At 33.2% G+C, this 20,253-nt stretch overlaps 2 protein-coding genes across 3 annotated transcripts; one reads left to right on the forward strand and one right to left on the reverse strand.

The window, feature by feature from the left end:
• The first annotated feature begins 3,624 nt into the window (after positions 1 to 3,624).
• On the forward strand, positions 3,625 to 5,655 carry LOC111883433 (peroxidase 17). The gene is made up of 3 exons (XM_023879766.3): positions 3,625 to 4,132; positions 4,237 to 4,428; positions 4,903 to 5,655. Exons 1-3 carry the CDS (start codon positions 3,932 to 3,934, stop codon positions 5,524 to 5,526), a joined length of 1,017 nt encoding a protein of 338 aa, XP_023735534.1. The 5' UTR covers positions 3,625 to 3,931; the 3' UTR covers positions 5,527 to 5,655.
• Positions 5,656 to 10,088: 4,433 nt separating this feature from the next.
• Positions 10,089 to 17,622, reverse strand: LOC111883471 (uncharacterized). Of its 2 annotated transcripts, XM_023879796.3 has the most exons (30): positions 17,064 to 17,615; positions 16,418 to 16,874; positions 16,087 to 16,338; positions 15,787 to 15,999; positions 15,565 to 15,696; positions 15,337 to 15,466; positions 15,186 to 15,232; positions 14,991 to 15,101; positions 14,700 to 14,911; positions 14,516 to 14,610; positions 14,345 to 14,423; positions 14,182 to 14,230; positions 14,016 to 14,096; positions 13,823 to 13,915; positions 13,628 to 13,731; positions 13,088 to 13,529; positions 12,865 to 12,900; positions 12,539 to 12,737; positions 12,344 to 12,477; positions 12,101 to 12,269; positions 11,781 to 12,010; positions 11,588 to 11,683; positions 11,426 to 11,518; positions 11,320 to 11,352; positions 11,092 to 11,223; positions 10,957 to 11,017; positions 10,829 to 10,884; positions 10,684 to 10,740; positions 10,479 to 10,599; positions 10,089 to 10,370 (listed from the first exon to the last, which is right to left on the reverse strand). In XM_023879796.3, exons 1-30 carry the CDS (start codon positions 17,450 to 17,452, stop codon positions 10,219 to 10,221), a joined length of 4,455 nt encoding a protein of 1,484 aa, XP_023735564.1. In that variant the 5' UTR covers positions 17,453 to 17,615; the 3' UTR covers positions 10,089 to 10,218. The 2 variants fall into 2 exon arrangements, 1 of the variants encoding a protein (XP_023735564.1); XR_006188212.2 differs by lacking the exons at positions 10,089 to 10,370; positions 10,479 to 10,599; positions 10,684 to 10,740; positions 10,829 to 10,884 and having other exon boundaries at positions 11,439 to 11,518; positions 17,064 to 17,622.
• Between the last annotated feature and the right edge of the window lie 2,631 nt (positions 17,623 to 20,253).

Consider the following 20,253-nt stretch of genomic DNA (forward strand, 5'->3'; position numbering starts at 1 on the left):
CCAACTTTATGACTTTACATGGCTATAAAGTGCTTAATGTCCAAAACCCTAACTTCTTGACCTAATAAGACATCACAACTCTTGCATGGAAAGGATAAAAGGGCCAAGATCACATTTTTATAGTTCATAATAGCTTTATAATGGATAAAGTTTCCAACTTTATCCATTAGATTCGTCCCAACAAAAAAAGATCTAGACTTTAAGTATTAAAGGGACCTAAAAGTTCATCTTTTTCAACTTAATCCATTAAGTACAAGTCTCCAACTTTCAAATCTGAATCAAAATGATGTATAGATGGATAAACTTTCCAACTTTATCCATAACAATGTCACAAACTTCCAAGATCTAAACTTTATGCACTAAAATGACCAAAAGCTCATAACATCCAAAACTAGTTAGATCTCACACATCATCAAGATTCAAACTTTATACCTCTAGAAGATAGATCAAGGTGAACAAAGTCCATATCTACAAGCTCTAATGAAACCAACACTTCTCCAAGAAGTTTCTTCTTCTCCAAGGTGTACCATACATACTCCAAAGCACTCAAAACACCTTCTTTTAGCATAAAAGGCTCAACTAAAGTTAGGGTTTCATGGAAGGGGTGTTGGAGGGGAGGAGGCTGAGAATGGAGTTGGTTTGGGGGAGTTAAGGAGCTTAAATAGGGATCAAACCACGAAAATAGGGTTTGGGCACTGATTATGTACGCCCAACGTACTCAAGGGTGCTTCAGTACGCCCACCGTACTCCCCTCTGTATGCCCATCGTACTCAGCATAACTCAAAACCAACCAAACTTCAAATGGCCATAACTTCTTCCTTCTAACTCCGATTTTGACGTTCTTTATAGCCACGGAAAGGTAACGAGAAGCTGTACACATCTATCAACTCATCCTTACCTTAAAAATTTTCGAAAAAAAATCCAAAATTCATAAAGAGCCTGAACTGCCACTTTACTGATATACCCCTTGGCTCCAAGACACAACCCGAACTCCCGGATCACCTCAATTACATTAACCGTACCCAAATGGGTCTAGATCTCTCTTTTCCAAAGGCCTTAACCCTTATGATAACCGATCTTCAGGCACAATCCCGAATTAGGAAAGCGATTCGGAACAGGGTGTTACACATTATTACTAATTCTTATTCATTTTTGTTCTCACACATCATTTTTCATTCACTTTCATTCTTACATAATACGATTCAATAAACATTCTAAAAACATTCTAACAGAATGAGAATCATAAAAAAAAAATCTATAATAATCTTATAGGCGATTTAATTAGTGAGAATGTGTAATAATGACAATTGTTATGTAAGGTTGAACGTATTCACATTACCAAATAACATATTTTCTTTGTCATTCTCACAGAATAGCACTGTCCACACATCCACACAATAGATATACATCCACATTTGAACCTAGCCTTTTATATATATATATATATATATATATATATATATATATATATATATATATATATATATATATATATATATAGTGAATATACCTAACAACCTTATATAAGCTTACGTACCTAACCCCATCATATTGTGTCGTTTTGTATCATATTTGCATTGTAATTGCCCAAGGTTGTGAAACTTCAACCTATACCTTGATTTATTTCCAAAAATTTTGGAATTTCACAATTGTCTTCCTTTTACATCATGTATTTCTTTCTAATACCTTTGATGGGCTTCATATACTACCGCAATAATGTAAAAGGGAAATAACGGTAAATGTCCGAATATCTTGAAAGTAAATCAAGTTAAGAGTTAAAGTTTAAGAACCTTAGACCATTGCATTGAAAATATAATGCAAAACGACGTTATATGGTGCGTTAGATACCTATGCTTATATAAGGTTGTTATATATATATATATATATATATATATATATATATATATATATATATATATATATATATATATATATATATATTAAAGTTTGTTACCTTTACAAATAATTATTCATATTTAAATTTTGTTTTTGACAAGCAGATATCTTTACTCCTTTTATTCTTTAAACAAAACAAATATAACTTTTAACTTTTAGTATTTAGCTTTTCAATAACATCTTAAATACATCTAGTAAAACGATGAGTTTAGATGAATACATTTATACTTGTCTGAACTCTCTAATGATAATATACAAGGTTTTGAAAACCGGACCGGAGATCGTACCGGTCGTTTTACTGGTTCGATGGTTCAAGTGGTCTAGCCGGTCGGACCGGTCTTAAAAACCGGATGATGTCATAATTATATTTAATTATATAAAAAATAAAAAATATATATATATATTTTAAAATTTCCGATTTTGACCGGTTTTTACCTGTTCGACTGGTTTACACGAATACCGGGTTTTTTACATTTAAGAACCGGATCCGGTACCGGTTCCCGGTCGAACCGGCCGGTCCGGTCCGGTTTTCAAAACATGGGTAATATACCTAAAATTTTCATTTGCTTTAGAACAAATTTATCTCCATACATGCTAAAAAATCATTATAGATGAATAAATTAAATTATACTACTTTTTTAGAACAACTCACATACATTTTTTTATTTTTCTAAATCAAAATTTCCAATCTCGAGTAGAACCTAAAACTTCGATTAATTGGCTAAGAGACAGCTTTTAGGCTATTCTTATATCTTTAAGCTACGTGTCCTTTCTTACTAAAATAAAAGGACATAAACATAACCATCGGTTATAAGATAGATGAAAATTATATGAAAATACATTATTATCATGCAAGAAAAGATACATGTAACCATTCAGAAAATGTGAGCATGATTTCTTCTTTTGAAAAATATAGCTTATTATAGTTTTTTTTTTTACGTATTAACAATGACTACAAGATACTAGCAATTTTCATCTCCCACGAAAGGTTTACTAAATCCATATTTAGTAAATAGTATTTAAAATATTTAATCAATGATTCAATATTTCCATTACATTACACATATCTATTAAAATATTACATGTCTTGAAAATAAACTAAATTCTCCTTTAGTGTCAAATGAATGAACGATACATTAAATCAATTGAATTAAATCTTATTACGGAAATTAAATTCACCTATCCATGTGGTACAAACCTTATCACTCATTTTCACCGGTACAAAAATATCACATGTCATCAAAAACCCCTTAGACTATGAGTTTAAAAAAATATCAACATATTGCACCACTTCATCTTCATTATATATTCACTATCACACTACTAGCATATGAAAATGATTACCGCTCCACATTTTATATATATATATATATATATATATATATATATATATATATATATATATATATATATATATATATATATATATATATATATATTAACATTATTAGATTAAATAAAAAATATAATTTTAAACTTAAATAATCACTTTACTAATAAGAAAAATAAATAAGCATATTGCTAATTTTTAAAATTAAATAAACATATATAATTATATATAATTGAGGGTTTAAGTTAATTCAAAAATAAGTAGAAGGGTGTAAAGAGATTGAAAGACATAATGTTAGGGACCATAATTGTAACTTAAATTGAAAACAAAATTGGAGAATTCGTTTGACGTCCACAAATATCCATTTGTGTTTACTTCTTCACCCGTTCTTCCACAAAAACCAGTTTAGCCATCGCTGAAAATTGAAGCTTCAATCTTCCCTTTTTACACCATTTAATTACATTTAAATCATATCTCCACATATTATTGTCTCATTTTTCAAAATTTGGAAGAAAAAATGTGATTGGCTGTGATTCCAAAACAAACGTGATTGGTTGTGACAACCCGTAGCTACACTCAGTCCACATCACAGTTACACCTTAGTGGGGTGGTGTTCACGCGTGAGTATCTTTGCCACATAGGCTGCTACACGTCAAAAACGATGGCCTTATATAATTAAATAACCTCTCACAAAAACCTTTATCAATGTGTCTTCTCTCCTTCGTCTTGTGTCTACTTCCGGTGGTCATCTCCGCCGCAGCGCCACCACTCCAGCCGGGATACTACGCCAAATCCTGCCCAAATGCAGAGCTCATCGTCAGAGATGTGATGAAGAAGGCGATGATCAGAGAACCCAGAAGTGGAGCTTCTGTCATGCGACTTCAATTCCATGATTGTTTTGTTAACGTAAGCAATCTTTGAGCTTTATTATGTTGTTGTAATTAAGAATTTGAGATAATTTTAAGGAAAATCGAAGATAATTTGAGGGTTGTTGAAATTATTTTGACCAGGGATGTGACGGGTCGCTGTTGTTGGATGATACCCCGACCATGCTTGGGGAGAAACTCTCGTTGTCCAACATAAATTCGTTGAGATCTTACGAGGTTGTCGATGAAATTAAGGAAGCTCTTGAGTCGGCCTGCCCTCGTATTGTTTCTTGTGCAGATATCATTATCATGGCCTCTAGAGATGCTGTTGCTCTGGTAAATTTTTATTTTATTATTAGTTATATAGTTATATATTTTGGATGTACTAAAATCATAAAGTAATGTGTTTTAGCACAAAAGAAATCTTCTCATTTATTTAGAAAATGATTTTTTTTTGCTAATTATCTTTTTCAGTAAAATTATTTTATAGATTTGACTCAAGCTCAACTACGGGAATGTTTTGTTTCTTATTTATTTCGTCAAATATTTTTAAGAATATGAATAATCTTTTCACATTTTCCTTTTGCAAAATCATATATACTTTATTTTCACAAATATTAACAATGGAGTCAAATAATATATATATCTTTTTTGCATGACTTATCACTTATCAGAAAGAAAAAATCAAAATGAATTTTTATTCTATGATAGTTTCTCAAAAAGTAATCATTTAATGTGTTTTTAATATATTGATTTTTAAGCCAAAATTAAATATTACCAAAAAAAAATATTTAATTATTATATGAACAGAGTGGAGGTCCAGATTGGGAAGTGAAATTGGGAAGAAAAGACAGTTTAACGGCAAGCCAAAAAGATTCCGACGACATAATGCCGAGTCCAAGAGCCAACGCAAGTTCTCTCATCGATCTTTTCGCCAGATTCGATCTCTCAGTGAAAGATCTCGTGTCCCTTTCCGGTTCTCACTCCATCGGAAACGGTCGTTGCTTCTCCATCGTCTTCCGGCTATACAACCAGTCAGGAACCGGCCGCCCAGATCCCACCATCGAGCCTAAGTTCCGGAAAAAGTTAGACAAGCTTTGCCCTCTTGGAGGAGACGGGAATGTCACCGGCGATTTGGACTTCACGCCTCATGTTTTTGATAATCAGTACTTTAAAGATTTGGTGAACGGAAGAGGGTTTCTTAATTCCGATGAAACGTTGTTTACTTTTCCGGAAACGAGAGGGTATGTGAGAAGGTATAGTGAGGATGAATCCGAGTTTTTTAGGGATTTTGTCGATGGGATGATAAAGATGGGGGACTTGCAGTCAGGGCGGCCGGGGGAGATTCGGAGGAATTGTAGGGTGGTTAATGACCCGCCGCAGGTAGAGGTGGTGGTCGGGGAATTCAGGGATAGGAAAATCTTGAGCAAGTGATTTGTGATGTCGTCTTAAATACGAGTATAATTTATATCTGCTAAAAGTGCTACATATGTTCTCAGACAATGCGTTTCATAATATGACGCTATAAATTCTAGTTATTAAAGAAACTTTTTGGGATAGAAATTATAAGTTCAAAAATAACTTAGGAAGGTAACTACCTTTTATCCGTGTTTATATATTGGCAACTTTTTTTTTTTTTTGTACATAATAAACCAACTAACTTGTTTTAACTGTTTAAATTACACCAATATTACCGGTTAATACATGTTTTAACCGGTAACTTAAAGAGAAAATGACTTAGGAGGGTAACTACCTCTTATCCGTGTTCACATATCGGCAACTTCTTATTTTTTTGTACATAAGAAAGCAACTAACTTGTTTTAACTGTGTAACATCCCAAAAATCATGAACAAAAATTTCGTTTTTAATTTAATACTAAAACCATAATTGTCAAACCATTAATTTAATACTCCAGCATCGGGCCCCGCGCGGCATCAGGCCCCGTCTGGCATCGAGCCTCGCTCGGTATACATATTTGTCTCTCTTAGGCCTCGCCCACTAAACACATGCAATCATATAACATGCTAACAGATAAAGAAACACACTCTACCATATCCCTGTTCTAAGAAACATACTCTGCTAATAATGAGATACGGAACTTCGTTCGTACTCAACTAGTTCCAGCCAGGGCTTCAGCAGTGCAAGGTGAGTCTCCTCACTGTGTGAATGGTCTAAGGCCACAATGTCAGCCCATGTAGTCTATGAGTAAGAAGACCCGGGGGTTAGCCCTAGGCATTGCATGCTAGTATGTTATTCCAGACCAAGGTCCGATGTCGGGCGGGTTCCCGATGAATGTTTGCATGTTAGATTATACTTGTTGTCTGTGTGATACTTGTATGTGCCTGGTAAGGAGGTGAGTGTGGGCGAGGTCCCATATCTCATCACTAGTTGAGTACGGACGATGTTCCGTATCTCATTATTAGCAGAGTATGTTTCTTAGCACAGGGATATAGTAGAGTATATTTCTTTATGTGTTAGCATGTTATATGATTGTATGTGTTTAGTGGGCGGGGCCCGGAGACAGGTGGGGCCTAAGAGAGACAGACTTGTATATCGAGCGAGGCTCGATGCCAAGCAGGGCCTGATACCGGGCGAGGCCCGATGTCGGAGTATCAAATTAATGGTTTGACAATTATGGTTTTAGTATTAAATTAAAAACGAAATTTTTGGTCATGATTTTTGGGATGTTACGCAGTTAAAACAAGTTAGTTGCTTTCTTATGTACAAAAAATAAGAAGTTGCCAACATGTGAACACGGTTAAGAGGTAGTTACCTTCCTAAGTCATTTTCCCTTTGAGTTACCGGTTAAAACATGTATTAGCCAATAATATTTGTGTAATTTAAACAGTTAAAACAAGTTATTTGTTTTATTATGTACAAAAAAGAAGAAGTTGCCAATATGTGAACACGGATAAAAGGTAGTTACCCTCCTAAGTCATTTTCCCTTATATAAAAGAAAATGTTGGCATATGAAATCAAAAGGTAATGAAAAAACATGTGACTAACCGAATGTAGCTAACGACAATATTTTCATGTAACCGATTAAGATGGTTATGGCCTATGTGTGGTTTCTTACCCACGCCATCTATGGAATTGGATTATTCTAGTTCATCATCAGATCATTCATCTTCGTTCTCATCTGATCCTTCATCTCCGTTCTCGGTGAGTGATGGTTTGTTCATTGATCCTTCTTTTCAAATTTAGTGTTCATTGAGTTTTAGGCTAGGGTTCTTGATTTTTTGAGTTACGGAAGTAGTAATTAGCTTGATTTTACTAATTTCATTTTAGGATTTATATGTTTAGTTGGTCAACTTGAAAACAATGAAAATCAATCATTTGGTTAGCTACATGTTTTTATTGGATCAAGCTACATTAATTACCAATCTTTGTTTCCAAATTTTGTGAACACTTGATTGTTTACGTTGTAAGGATATTTTTGTCATTCATATTTCATCATATTAATCATCAATATTACCAAACACAATATGTTCATTTATAACGGCATCAAGGTGTTTAAGGGGGTGAGAGCTCAAGTGTCGTTACATACAAATAAATAGTTCAGAAGTAAGATTTTGTGGGTATGTGTATTAGCCGAAAAATGTGTTTCATTTATAATCAAATTCATTTGCAGCTTCTAAATTATTCTGACATTTGAATCATTCGACGCTAAACCATTTACATGTTACTAAACAATCCCTAAGCAGTTTAAAAAAAACATTTAACAAGGGTTTGTAAAAATAATTTTTTAAATCTTATAAAACATTTTTCAAAAATTTTAATGAAAGAATTTTTGTGAAATGAATGAACTTTTCAAGAAATTTGTATAAAGAAGTTTACAAAGTATTTGCAAAAGTTTACAAAACATCAAAGTCTGCAACAAAAGTACCAAACCATATGTGCTTCATCCGTTCGGTCTTCGGTTCTTACAAAGTCCACCTTTTAATTCTCGGTCCTATCGAGTATGGGGAAAATTCGGTATTGGTCTTGAATTTTTTTCATCTTTCTTAGTATTTTTGGTGGCTATATGTTAGGAATATAACTCTTTCATATAAGCTTCAAAAAGTTGATTATTCTTCATGCTATCTTCTTTTATTTCTTGGCTAACATGATTTATTGGCTAAATGTTAGACTCAAGAATCAACTAATTTGGATAAGTATATCATGAGCTATATAAACCTAAACATGGATATATGAAAACGTAAATTTTTCAGACTTTGTCAATTTTTTCTTACTAGACATGTGCAAAAAACTCTTAATTTGTAATACTTTTGAGTTTGTGGTTAACTAGTCATCGGACGATTGTTAAATTACGTGATTCTAAAATGAAAAAGTTGGGTGAAAGAGGAATTGATTTCATATTCATTAGTTATGCAGAAAATTCCAAAGCATATATGATTTGTAAAACATAATGACTTTGTGTCTTTACCATTGTGCTTTAGTTGTGAGCAGTGACGAGTCTAGAACTGAAAATCATGTGGTTCCCTAATCGAATTCAAGCAGATTGTTCAAGAGAAAAATCAGGTTCAACCGAGTCAGTTTGACCAAAAAGAAACCAATTTGGTATGTATAAAATTGGTGGTGAAAGGATTGAGCCCAAATCGGCCACTGCTTAATTTTACTTTATTTTTACTAAAACCAACTTAAACTTGGATTTCATCAGTTTAAATCGTACATAGTCAAGCTTATGATATGGAAGCATGAATGTGGAAATAGTTATTTATAATGAAAACATGTCACCACTTTCTTTTTGGACTCCATGTTGAACTCTTTCATGCCACAAAATATGATGTGATTTTTTCATTCAAACAAACACATTAATGTAGATCTTTCAAAATATTTAAGATGGGTCCTAAATATTTTTTGATATAACTTATAAAAAATTAAAATTAGGTGGGTCAAGTGACCCACCTTGACATATATTAGTCTCGCACATATATTTAGCCTCACCACTGATTGTGAGATGTAATTTTTATGAAATATGTTTTTCAACCGAGTACTAGTGAAGTGCAAAATTCAGAAAGTTCGGATGACATTAATGGACCTATTAACATAGATGGTTCATCAAATCAAAAGAAAATGTATTATAAAAAAATTGGTCTCAACTTCCAACTATATTTGATGGAAGCATTGAGGGACAAAACATGAATCTATTACTACTACTATTATTATATAGATGTGGTTTCAAGGAACTTTAAAGAGACTATGGGGTATAGGGATGCAGTCTTTTAGAAAGAATTAGTTAATGACAAAATGTCTTCATTAAGAAAAATAACATTTGAGAGTTATTCGATTTTCTTCTAGGTTCTAAACCACTTGGTTTCAAATTTATCTTCAAAAAGAATATGAAACTTAATGGTTTGATTGATAAATTCAAGGTCTAGTTGGTCATTCACAGGTTAGGCAAAAGGCTAGTGATGACTGTTTACCATACAATCAATTACTGAAAGTGAGTATGCATGATCCATCAAATATTCAAGAACCATATTTGATCATAAACCTGGTCCTGTTTTCTCCCTCAATCTCTATCAAATCCCTTGATATCCACATATTTACTATTTTTGTATATATTTGTTTCATGTTACTATTTTTTTTTATCTATTTTAAAAGTATTATAGCATGTGTCCAATGCTAAAATCCCTGTATCAAAACATTATATTAGACTTACTGAAAATTTTATATAAGAATACGAATTTGTGTTGAGAAGCTTTTAAAATTATAGAATTAATAAAGTAAAAAATGAGTGGTATGCACAAGTTTGATTAGGATAAGAAGAGATGATGACTGAATTGATGGTTGAAAATATAAGATGGGATAACGTTCATTTCAATTGTATATTCAAAGTCTAATATTGCCACTTTATGGGTGATGATGACTATTCGAAAGATTCCCAAGTGTCACTTATCACTTATGCTTTTTTAGTGCAGATTCGTGGCTCAACCAACATTCATTTCACTTGTATAGTAAGATGCATACAAAAATAGTTTCAAGAAGACTGATTTTGTTTTCAAGATGGATTTATGATGATTTCTCAATAGTATTTCATGATAAATTTATAATGCTTTCAATATTTTTCAAGATGTACTCATGATGTTCATACCCTAAAATAAACGCATCTTTTTCCTTAATTCACTCTGCTTCTCCCTCACTATCCTCCACATCTCTCATTACTTGATCTTCATCCACATTTTCCACAAAATCCTCACCATTATTTCCATCATTATCTACATAAGCTTGAGAGCTCACCACCTCTCCTATCAAGTTCTTGTGTTTCAAGTTTCCTTTAAGAATACAATTTTAATTGATTTATTTAGCCACTCAACTCAGCTATTATATTATAATAATAAATAAATAAGTAAAAAATGAAATAGATATGTTTAGTTACATACCCATCCAGAATTTGCATCCACTTGATGAAGAATGAAGAAGAGCCTTAACACGAAATAACAAACGTTCCAAAGATCTCTTGGTTGCAGGAATTTTACTAGTGATACCCGTTTGTTTCAAACCCTTTTTCATAACCAAAAAACAAATTATAATCAAAATATGTAAATAAATGGACATGAAAATAACATAAGAAAAAAAAAACCATACCTTTGCTTCCGAACATAGGGTTTGTATTGTTCTTGTCCCCTTCTGGAAGTCTTTAAACTAAAAACCAAACCCAAAAAAAAAAAAAAAAAGTATTAGAATTTCTAGTTTAATTCAACCCACTTGGTTTAGTATAAACATTACTTACAAGTTGAATGATAAGCTGATCATGGCCCTGAAAGTGGGTTTCTAGAAACTCAAAAACTGCACAAGAAGCCTCAAATATCAGTTCTAACTAACTAAATGACCATTTCACCCTTAGGGACTTACACATACCTTTCAGGAAAGAATCAACAAACTTCCCACCATACTTTACCGCCATTGTGCGAACATTAACCTACATTAAACTTTCACATCAAAACAGGACTACACTACAAAATGAGGAGGGCAGTTACGTCATTTCAGTACTACCTTGTCATGAGTCCTGCAAATGTTTATCAAGGATACTGCTACATTTACGGATTGATGAAGCTTCTCCATAATTAGCTGCACGTCTTTTGGTTGAGGGGTAGCTCTTGATTTACTTATGTGGACACCTTTAACCTAATATGTCATCCAATGTTGCATTGTACATTATCAGAACTTGTTACTTATGATTTTTTTTTTGAAAAAAAAAATAAGAAAGGGATGAATTTTTACCAGCTTCCCGAGTATAACAAGGTTCTGTTCATGCTGCAAGTAAAAAAATATTTTTTTAGTAAATCATATGTAGAAGGACAAGAGAAGAACATATTAAGATGCCTACCAACTCTTTATACCAAACAGAAAAAGTTGAGGAGCAAAGAGTTGTAAAACCATGGCTTCTTTCCTCAGCTGTTGTTCTACTGGATAAAGATACCTGACATGACACCAAATAAATAACTTTTTATAATTTTAAAAAAAAATGATAATTTTGTAAAAAACTTACCATAGGCAAAATAGAGCATGCAAGTTCATCAAGTGTTTGTGAGGTAGACTCACAGTTTTCCAAGTAAACATGAACAATCTTCTGCACCATTTCCCCCTGTGATGTGAACACCAGTAAAAGTTAAATAAACAATAAAAAGTAAAAACTAATTAAACGAAATGAGATAATTGATTAAGATATATAGAGAATTTACTTTTCCTTTCCAACCATTTTCAACATCTTTATGCCAATCATGAGTCAATAGTTGTTTAGCAGAAGAGCTGAGTTTTTTGCGCATAGTGGCTATGAGTTCCCGAATGTCAACCACTATATGTTTACTACTACTTCCATCAATAGGCTTTTCAAGAAATTTTTCAAGGGAAACAACTATCGACTCTAATGTGAGCACCACTTCTGAAGCAAGCATAAATGAGAAACAAACAGCTGCAAAATCAAAATATCCACCAGATTATATCAATTAAGAACCCTACTTTCACCTACAAATAAGAAAAAAAATGGAAAAAGTAACCATACCCACATCAAGAACCCCTTCCAGGAAAGCATAGACACCACCATATAATAAACCTATGTCTCCTGTTGATGATGATGATGATGATGAAGATTCTTTTTTAGGTTGGAAAGACTTTAGGAGATCAATGAGAGCCGGATATTTTCTCAATATAAGATCTGGACATGTCAGCATCTGTGTTGGATCATGGTCAAACAGTCAAACTACAGAAATCCATAGGAGGGAGGAGGGTAGTTAGTGAGTAGTACCTTGCTGAAGCAATGAAGTGTCTCTTTGACTACTGAACTTGAAACAAAAGGTACAGAAACTACCATGTTAGGTATTTCTGGATTACCAGATAAGGAAGATTGATCCCTCCAATGTGTTTGACAAGTTTCAGAACCTGAAAAGTACTTTGTAAGATACAAGATACTTTAAAATTGTATAAAATGTTAAGATCTTACCTTGTTCAAGTAATGATATAGCAGAATCTAGGTGTCTCCTTAAAGTTGGGAACAATGTCTGAATCTTGTTTATGAATTCAACTGTTGATATTTCACTAAAACTGGGAGGAGTGCTCATGGATCTGAAGGGTGTTGGTTTAGGGCAAAAAGATTCTATCTTGCTGTAAAGATCACGGAGGAGGTATAGATACACAGGCAACTAGAACATGAAATTTAAATGAATGATAGTTAAGTTGCAATAAATTTGAGGGATAAATGCAAGAAATAGCAATGTACTTTTATTTATTTATATATTATAGCATCTTATTTTTGTTTAAAAGGCTTACCTCGCATGTAGGATCTGCACAACAAGAATCATGATCCTGCATTCAAGAAACATCAAACAAGCACATTAGGCACTAGATGTATATAGATATATTATATACATATCAAAACCATGTATGCAACATTCTCTATGTATGCTGACTCAGCTTGAATGACTTGTTTAGTAATGTAAGTGAGTAAATAAAACATATTATTACGATCACTGAATATGGATTGATATTTGACCTTTGAATATGACAAAATGGAGAAACAATCAATCAAAAGAGGTCTAAATTTATATCTTTGGGCTTCTAGAAGTTTAACAGCTTCAGAAATCTCAATATCAGTATCTACTGATTCATTTAAGTTGCTTGTAGAACACGTTGCTGACTCAGATGGACTGCTTCTAGAAGGAACTCCAGTAGATTTTTCATTTAAAACATCGTTGCTGTTTATTACACCAGATTTTTTCCATGTTTCAGTAAGTGTAAGCTGAGTGGCACTGCTTCTTTGGGTGACAGAATTTTTCAATCCCTTTGATGACTTTTTATCCTTTCTATTGTTGCCTTGTAAGGAATCTTTATTTGTTGTGTTTTTTTCAGAACGAGTGGGCTCAATATGATGGTAGAGTTCAGGTAAGGATAGAGGACACTCTTGGAGAAGATGATTCAACAAGCTCTCAAGAAATCTGCATCACAAAAGAACTGTTAATTAATTAATTTATAAATCACTTATTTGAAGAAAAATTTCTTTTTGTGTGAGGTTTAATTATTAATTTCGACTTACATGAGGTTTTTCAAGCGTTTCAAGATTTTGGTGACTGTATCCTCCTTAGTAGCTTGACTTACGCAGTCAAATCTTCCAGCAACTTGCGTACCAAAGGCATTAAGCTATTTGAGATTAAAAAAAACAGTAATAATAATAAACTGTCATAATAAGCAAATATGATATAATCCATTACTATATTTAGTGAATACTTACTAGCTCTCGGATCCAATTAATTGCATAATAAAGAGAGAGGCATAGAACATGTTTCTGCTTTCTATTTAATGAGTGCCAAGATTCCAAGAAAAGCTGCAAAACCAATGGCAAGAAGCTATTAGCCAAAAAAAAATGACTAGAATTAAAGAAACTACTTTAATTAAAGAAATCAAGTTAGATCCATGAACTTAACCTTAGAAGAAGGGAGATGAATAGGACATCCAAGAAGTGCATCAATTCCTCCAAGAGATCCCTGATTTCCCAACCTTTCCATCTGGATAAAAAAATTAGATACAAAAAAAAATCATTATGAAGAAATAAAAATTAACAAAAAGTTGTGTTTTTTAAAAGACACCTACAACAGAAAGCAAGCGGAAATTAGCAGGAAGAGTTTGTAGTGATGTTAGCCTGCACATAACAAATCTTTTTTAGTAATCCTAGTTATTCATTTTCATCAAATCTTTTTGCAAGTTAGAACAATGAAAGAAAACTCACAAGTCAATATGGTCAACTTAAGTTTACCTTGATGATGAGGAAGCTAGAGACAATATGTTCATGCAAATAGGAGATATATCTCCATCTAAATTCATCCATAGCTCTCCTGTGTGACAGGAAAAATAACAAAAAATAAAGTTTACTGAAAAGAAAAATAAAATCGTTTGGGGAAAATAAAGTCACATCCCATTGATTCACCTTCTAGACCACAATATAAGTCAGAAGCAGGCAATTTCCCATCTTCTAAATCAGATAAAAACATGGATTCAAACTCTCCAACAAGGTGGCCAACCCTGCACTTAAGAACATTTGTCACATTTAGAGAAATTATGTGTTTATTAATTCTTATTACTAATTTAGCAGTTAGCAACAGATTACTCACCTTTCCATGATTGCTGGATGAAGGGTTCTTGAATCAAGAATTGCAGATAGTTCATCATAGAATAGGATTAATGATATTGGCAACTGTTGACATGAATCCAGAGATGTTTTCAGAAGTTCTAGAGCCTCCTCATTTGTGTCTCCAAGGTGGGACAATATTTTTAAGGTTCCAATTAGACCCATTTTCTTGTACTTAAATTCTGGATTACTAACCTGTTGGATCAAACAGTTATTCCAAAAACTTCATTTAAAAAGAATAATTTGGAAAGCTAAAAATTGGATTTACTTTTACCTGCTTCCTTACAATCATGAAAAGTTCATTTGCAATGGATGATCCGAATGATTCTTTATTAGATTGTGTTGACCTTGTTGACCTTGATAGAAAGCAGAAAACATCATATACCTGCAATACAAGTATCCAGGTGAAAAAATGCATGTGAAAATAGTCAAAGACATAAGTTATACTTTGGGTAAACATATTTATAACCTTATGCAGGTTTTCAGTGGTAAACCCTTCCATATAATCTAATATACCTACATATAGCAAAAGGCAACATGTCATGTACACCACAACATTGAAGAAAAAATAAAGAATCAAATAAAAAAACAATGAAGAAGTGATGGTAATTGTAGTATACCAGTTATGTAAGAACAAATTGGAATTAGTTCTTGAGAGTACTTAGAGGCTAGCAAGACCATAGCCTCTAAAGCTGAACTGACTTCAAACATAATGCCAGACCCCACATGGGTGACTAATGCCCCTAACACCTGTCAGTGTCCACATATGATAAGTTTCTGAATGAATGGAGTTTCCTTTCTTTCCTTCTAGAAACAAGAGTACATATTAGAGGAAGTAAGCAACTTACTTCTTGTCTTGAGTAGGTATCAGGAAACCCCTCGAATAGGTACTTATACATCTGAATGCCAAATTTGCTTGCTTTCTGTTCTTTGCAGGCTAATAAGTATTCTGACATCAGCAAAAATGAGGAAAAGTGATCCTAAATTCAAGAAACAAGAGGTACAAAATTACCATCTTTCAAAACTACAAAACCCCAATTTCATTCAGATGAAAGGAAATGACAACATACCTTTACCAATTCCTTGTTACCAAAAATGCATTGCTCAAATAAAACATCCTGAATAGACCCTTCGATGATTTTCTTCTTTAGTAGCTTTTCAACACTCTTTTGCATTGATTCACAGTTCTTATAAATAAGCATCAGCAACCAAATGTCGATCACTTTATGATCCTGGGGTTTATCAATGTATTGAAGTTCTTTTAGTATTTCCTGACATAGTATCTGCAAGCATTGACATACACAAGAAGATATTATTTGAAAAGGCTAGAAGTTATACAACTTGTAAATAGTACTTTAAGTTTCAAGTACATTTTTAAAACGAAAACTTGACCCCAAAGCATCAAGAACGGAAGCCTCAACATTATTTATGATTGATTTTCCCTTGAGTTTATTGTGTTGGGCTGGAGTATCAAAGACTCCAACCATCTTGTATTGTTCTCTGAATTGTGATATTATTCTTCGGGCATTTGTTGATGTTGCTGAAAGCAGTAGAAACCTAAGTAGATATGGCAACTTTTCTGCTTCAATCGTTCGAATGCATGATAGTGCAATCGTTATAACCTTCAGATAATCAAATGCAACTTTAATTAGTAACTAGTCTACAAGTTATGACAATGTATATGCATGTAAACCAAATGACCTTATCTTGCAAGAGCTCATCCAAATTAAGACTGGAGAAACAATCAATTACAGCAACCGTGGCAGTTGAATCATCTTGCAACACCTTCTCAAGTGATTCAACCACACTTTTATTGTTAGTGTCCCCCATAATCTCAGGCAGTGATCCAATGATCTCTCTCTTTAAGTGTGGGGGGCAAATTGATAAAACTTGGAACAGATTCTCAGTAAATGCCTCAGAGTCCACTAGAAAGTCAAGCCAGCGGAACTGGTTTAGTATCAGTCTAGCTATGTCCTCATCCAGACGCATAGTAGATGATGATGAATGTCCACAGTTATCATTATCAAAATACTCTGGAAGCTTCTCGAGCAACATGTTTTGAAGATCTAATTGGATCGAAGGAACCAGCAACAGCACCCTGACTAAGCTCTCGCTTCGGACGTTGCTAGAACTGTAGCGCTGGGAAGGTAATAAAACCCTACAAGTATAATTGGAGTTTTCATTGCATTAATGTTCACATAGCATATTGGATTCTAAGTTCAACGAGTACATATTCAACCAATTCTGTTTAACATAGGGTTAAACTGTATGATCGAATGAGAAGAGAATGATAAAAATCGGAACATACAAGATAATAAACTGTTTTTAAGATTTTATAAGAATTAACCTGCGAAGATCATTTTGGTTGTCAATATAAGAGGAGAAGCCTTCCAACAGTTGGGATCGAACAGAGGAGTCAGAAGACAAACGACTTTGGAGATGGTGACGGAGCTTGTGTAAGTCAGCAGGCAGGCAAGGAGGGCCGGAAGTGTTAAGCAATGTACAACCGGCATCTGCAAGGATCGAAGCCATTTTGTCAATTGAGTTTAGGGTTTCTGATGATGGCTTAGGCGGAGGTGCTATTGAGTCGTCGTTTTGAATATGTACAGAGTTGCTGACGTTGACGGTGGAGGCAGCGGTGGGTTTAGGGATTTTGGAAGGGTGAGAGACTGGGGAAACGAATGAATTGGAAGGTCGTTTGGTACGGGCCGCGTTCGGGTTGCGAAGAAACACCATTTCGGTGGTAGGCGTGGATGAATTGTTTGAACTACAAACTTCTACGGCGGGGGAGAGTGAAGATTGAAGAAGACGTATGAAGGCCAATACAAAAGAAGGGGCACGAAAATGGCGCCAAAAATCCGATCGTTTTGAAAAAGACCTCAAAACTCAAAATTTGTAAACTGCCGGGTGTTGTTTGGTAGAGTGTTGCTAATAAATTGGAATCTAGTCCAATTTCTTATCCTTGGTTGGAAGTAAATAAAATTGGAATTAGTTTAATAGGAATTGGAATTGAAATTCATTTAAATTAAAAAATATATTTTTTTTTTATTTTACTTAATTTTATTTTTTTTTTTTAACTTATATATAAAGATGCATTATGTAAATTATAAAAATAGTAAAAATTTATTTTATTGATTAACTTTTCGTGTGAATATAATACAAAAATCATGCAAAAGACTTCATAACTTAAAATCTTTACAATACAATTCTCAATAATGTTACCAAAAAGAAAACATAACTTCAAAGCTATCACCTTCTTTACTACATATTTTGTTATTTGTACCAAAATTACCAAAATAAACATAATGTATTAACGTAAAATCTTTCGTTACATCCAAATCAAAGACACAAAAACTTACAAATTCAAAATACCAATCAACATCTCAATTGATAATACTACCCTTTCAAAATGTATTTTAATACACAAGCATCTCTATCGTCTTCTTTAATTTCCCAAAAAAAAATTGAACATGAATGGAATCACTTCTTATCTTGGTCAAAGCGTTGAACTTATCAAGTTGACTTATTGAATTCATCTTTAAAATCTTTAAAGGGATCTTTTCACTCAGCTTGTTGATCTTCATGTTAAATTTAATACATTGACTTAAGTCTTTGATATTTCTTTAAGACATTTTGTAATTAAGCCAACCGCATTGTTAAATGTCTCGTCACTTCGATTTTTCCTCTTCTTAGAATGAACACTTGGTGAAGTCTCATCATGTTGCACGACTGTACTACGGCTAACTTCCTCCTAGTATAGAAAACCATCATCTGAATCTTGTGTTTCTTCTTTTAAGTTCACCTCTTGTTCCATCTCAGTGAAATCTCTAGCTCTGTTTCCTTCCTTGAGCAAGGTCTTTTCCAAAAGAAATGCAAAGATCTTCATAATAAGGAAATGTTTTGTGTGTCCATCTAGTCGTTTCTTTATGTATATGTTTACCAGCATGATAATTCATATAAAAACAAAAAGCAAAATATTTCCATTTAGTCGCTTAATTATTAAAATGTAACTGTAGTTACACCTCTCGTATTGGATCCTCAGCAATATTGCAATGCTTTTTGGGGTCATAACCAAAATTGCTTGTGTTTGAATCGTTTACCATATCATAGCCACATTGCCAATCTTCTTCTTGGTTTTTATTTTAGATTCAACATGTGGCTTACCCAAAAGGTCTGAGTTCGGAAGTGATTGTTTCAATGCTTGCTCAAGGTGTTGCAAATAACCGAATTTGAAACCATTGTCGACTTTAAACCCTTCAACATTTCTCATATTCAACAACACCTCAACTAGCTTCGCTTCTTCATTACTTGTCCATGGCCTGTAATTTCTAATTTGGCTTGTCAGTTGTCATACCTATAAACATAACAAACATCAATAGATAAGCAAAACAACATTTTTTTATAAAATGGATAAGCAAAATAACAATTGTCTAATACAATGATAATCAAGAAATACAATAATTTGTCAAGCATAACGATAAACAAATAATACAACAAAATAGATAAACAAAATGCCAATTTAATTGGTTGCTCACCTAAATGTAAACATAGTCTAGGCCAACTTATCTTTAAACAAGGTCCATTCATTTGAAGTCCCGAAAAAATAATAGTATCCATTCATGTCCAATATATTCAGTTCCATCATCCTCATCACACTCGTTGTCCAATGGATCTACTCCCATTTCTTGTCTTATGAAGTTATGTAGGAAACAACCTGACATTATGATCTTATTTTTTGTTTCAACTGGATAATACTAATTGCCCTTTAATATTCCCCATCTATCTTTCAAAATGTCAAAACATCGTTTGATAACATTTATTGTCGATGAATGTTTAATGTTAAAGAATTCATATGGTATAGTTAGTTGGTGTCCATGACGCCATTCATTTAAGTGATATTGTTTTCCTCAATAAGGCGCTAGAAAACCCTCTCCGTTTGTGTATCCAACATCAACCAAATAATAACTTGTAGATATGAATTATAGTTAATAACCTATTAATAACAATTTATAAATAAGATGTATACTTCAAAAAAAAGATGTACATACCTGGTTTTGGAACTTTCAATCCATGTGGTCTAAGAAGAGCATCTCGAAGAACTCTACCATCTTCGAGCGACCCCTCCCATCCCGTTAACACATATATAAACTACATATATTGGGAACAAACCCCTATAATGTTTGTTGCGATGTCAATCTTTCTTGTTCTATGTTCAGGTTTATCTTCGGCTGGAATTATACATTTTATATATGTTCCATCTAAAGCTCCTAAACAATTCTTAAACCACTTTCATCTTTGATTGATAGAGTTATCGGGAACAGGTACGGGTTTCTTAAGCAAATGGGTATGCAATGGTATGAGTGCATTACAAAATCGAATAAAATGCCTACTAATAACATGATTCTTAACATTGTGAGCAATAATATGCAAAAAAAAAATATAGCAACTTGTTCATCAATATCCATATTCCTACTTGGTTTTAGGCCTCCCAATGTTTCAAGCATAAAACATAACTTAGTAAAATACATTCGAGGCAT

This window comes from Lactuca sativa, chromosome 2 (assembly GCF_002870075.4).
Source record: "Lactuca sativa cultivar Salinas chromosome 2, Lsat_Salinas_v11, whole genome shotgun sequence".
NCBI lineage: Eukaryota > Viridiplantae > Streptophyta > Magnoliopsida > Asterales > Asteraceae > Lactuca > Lactuca sativa.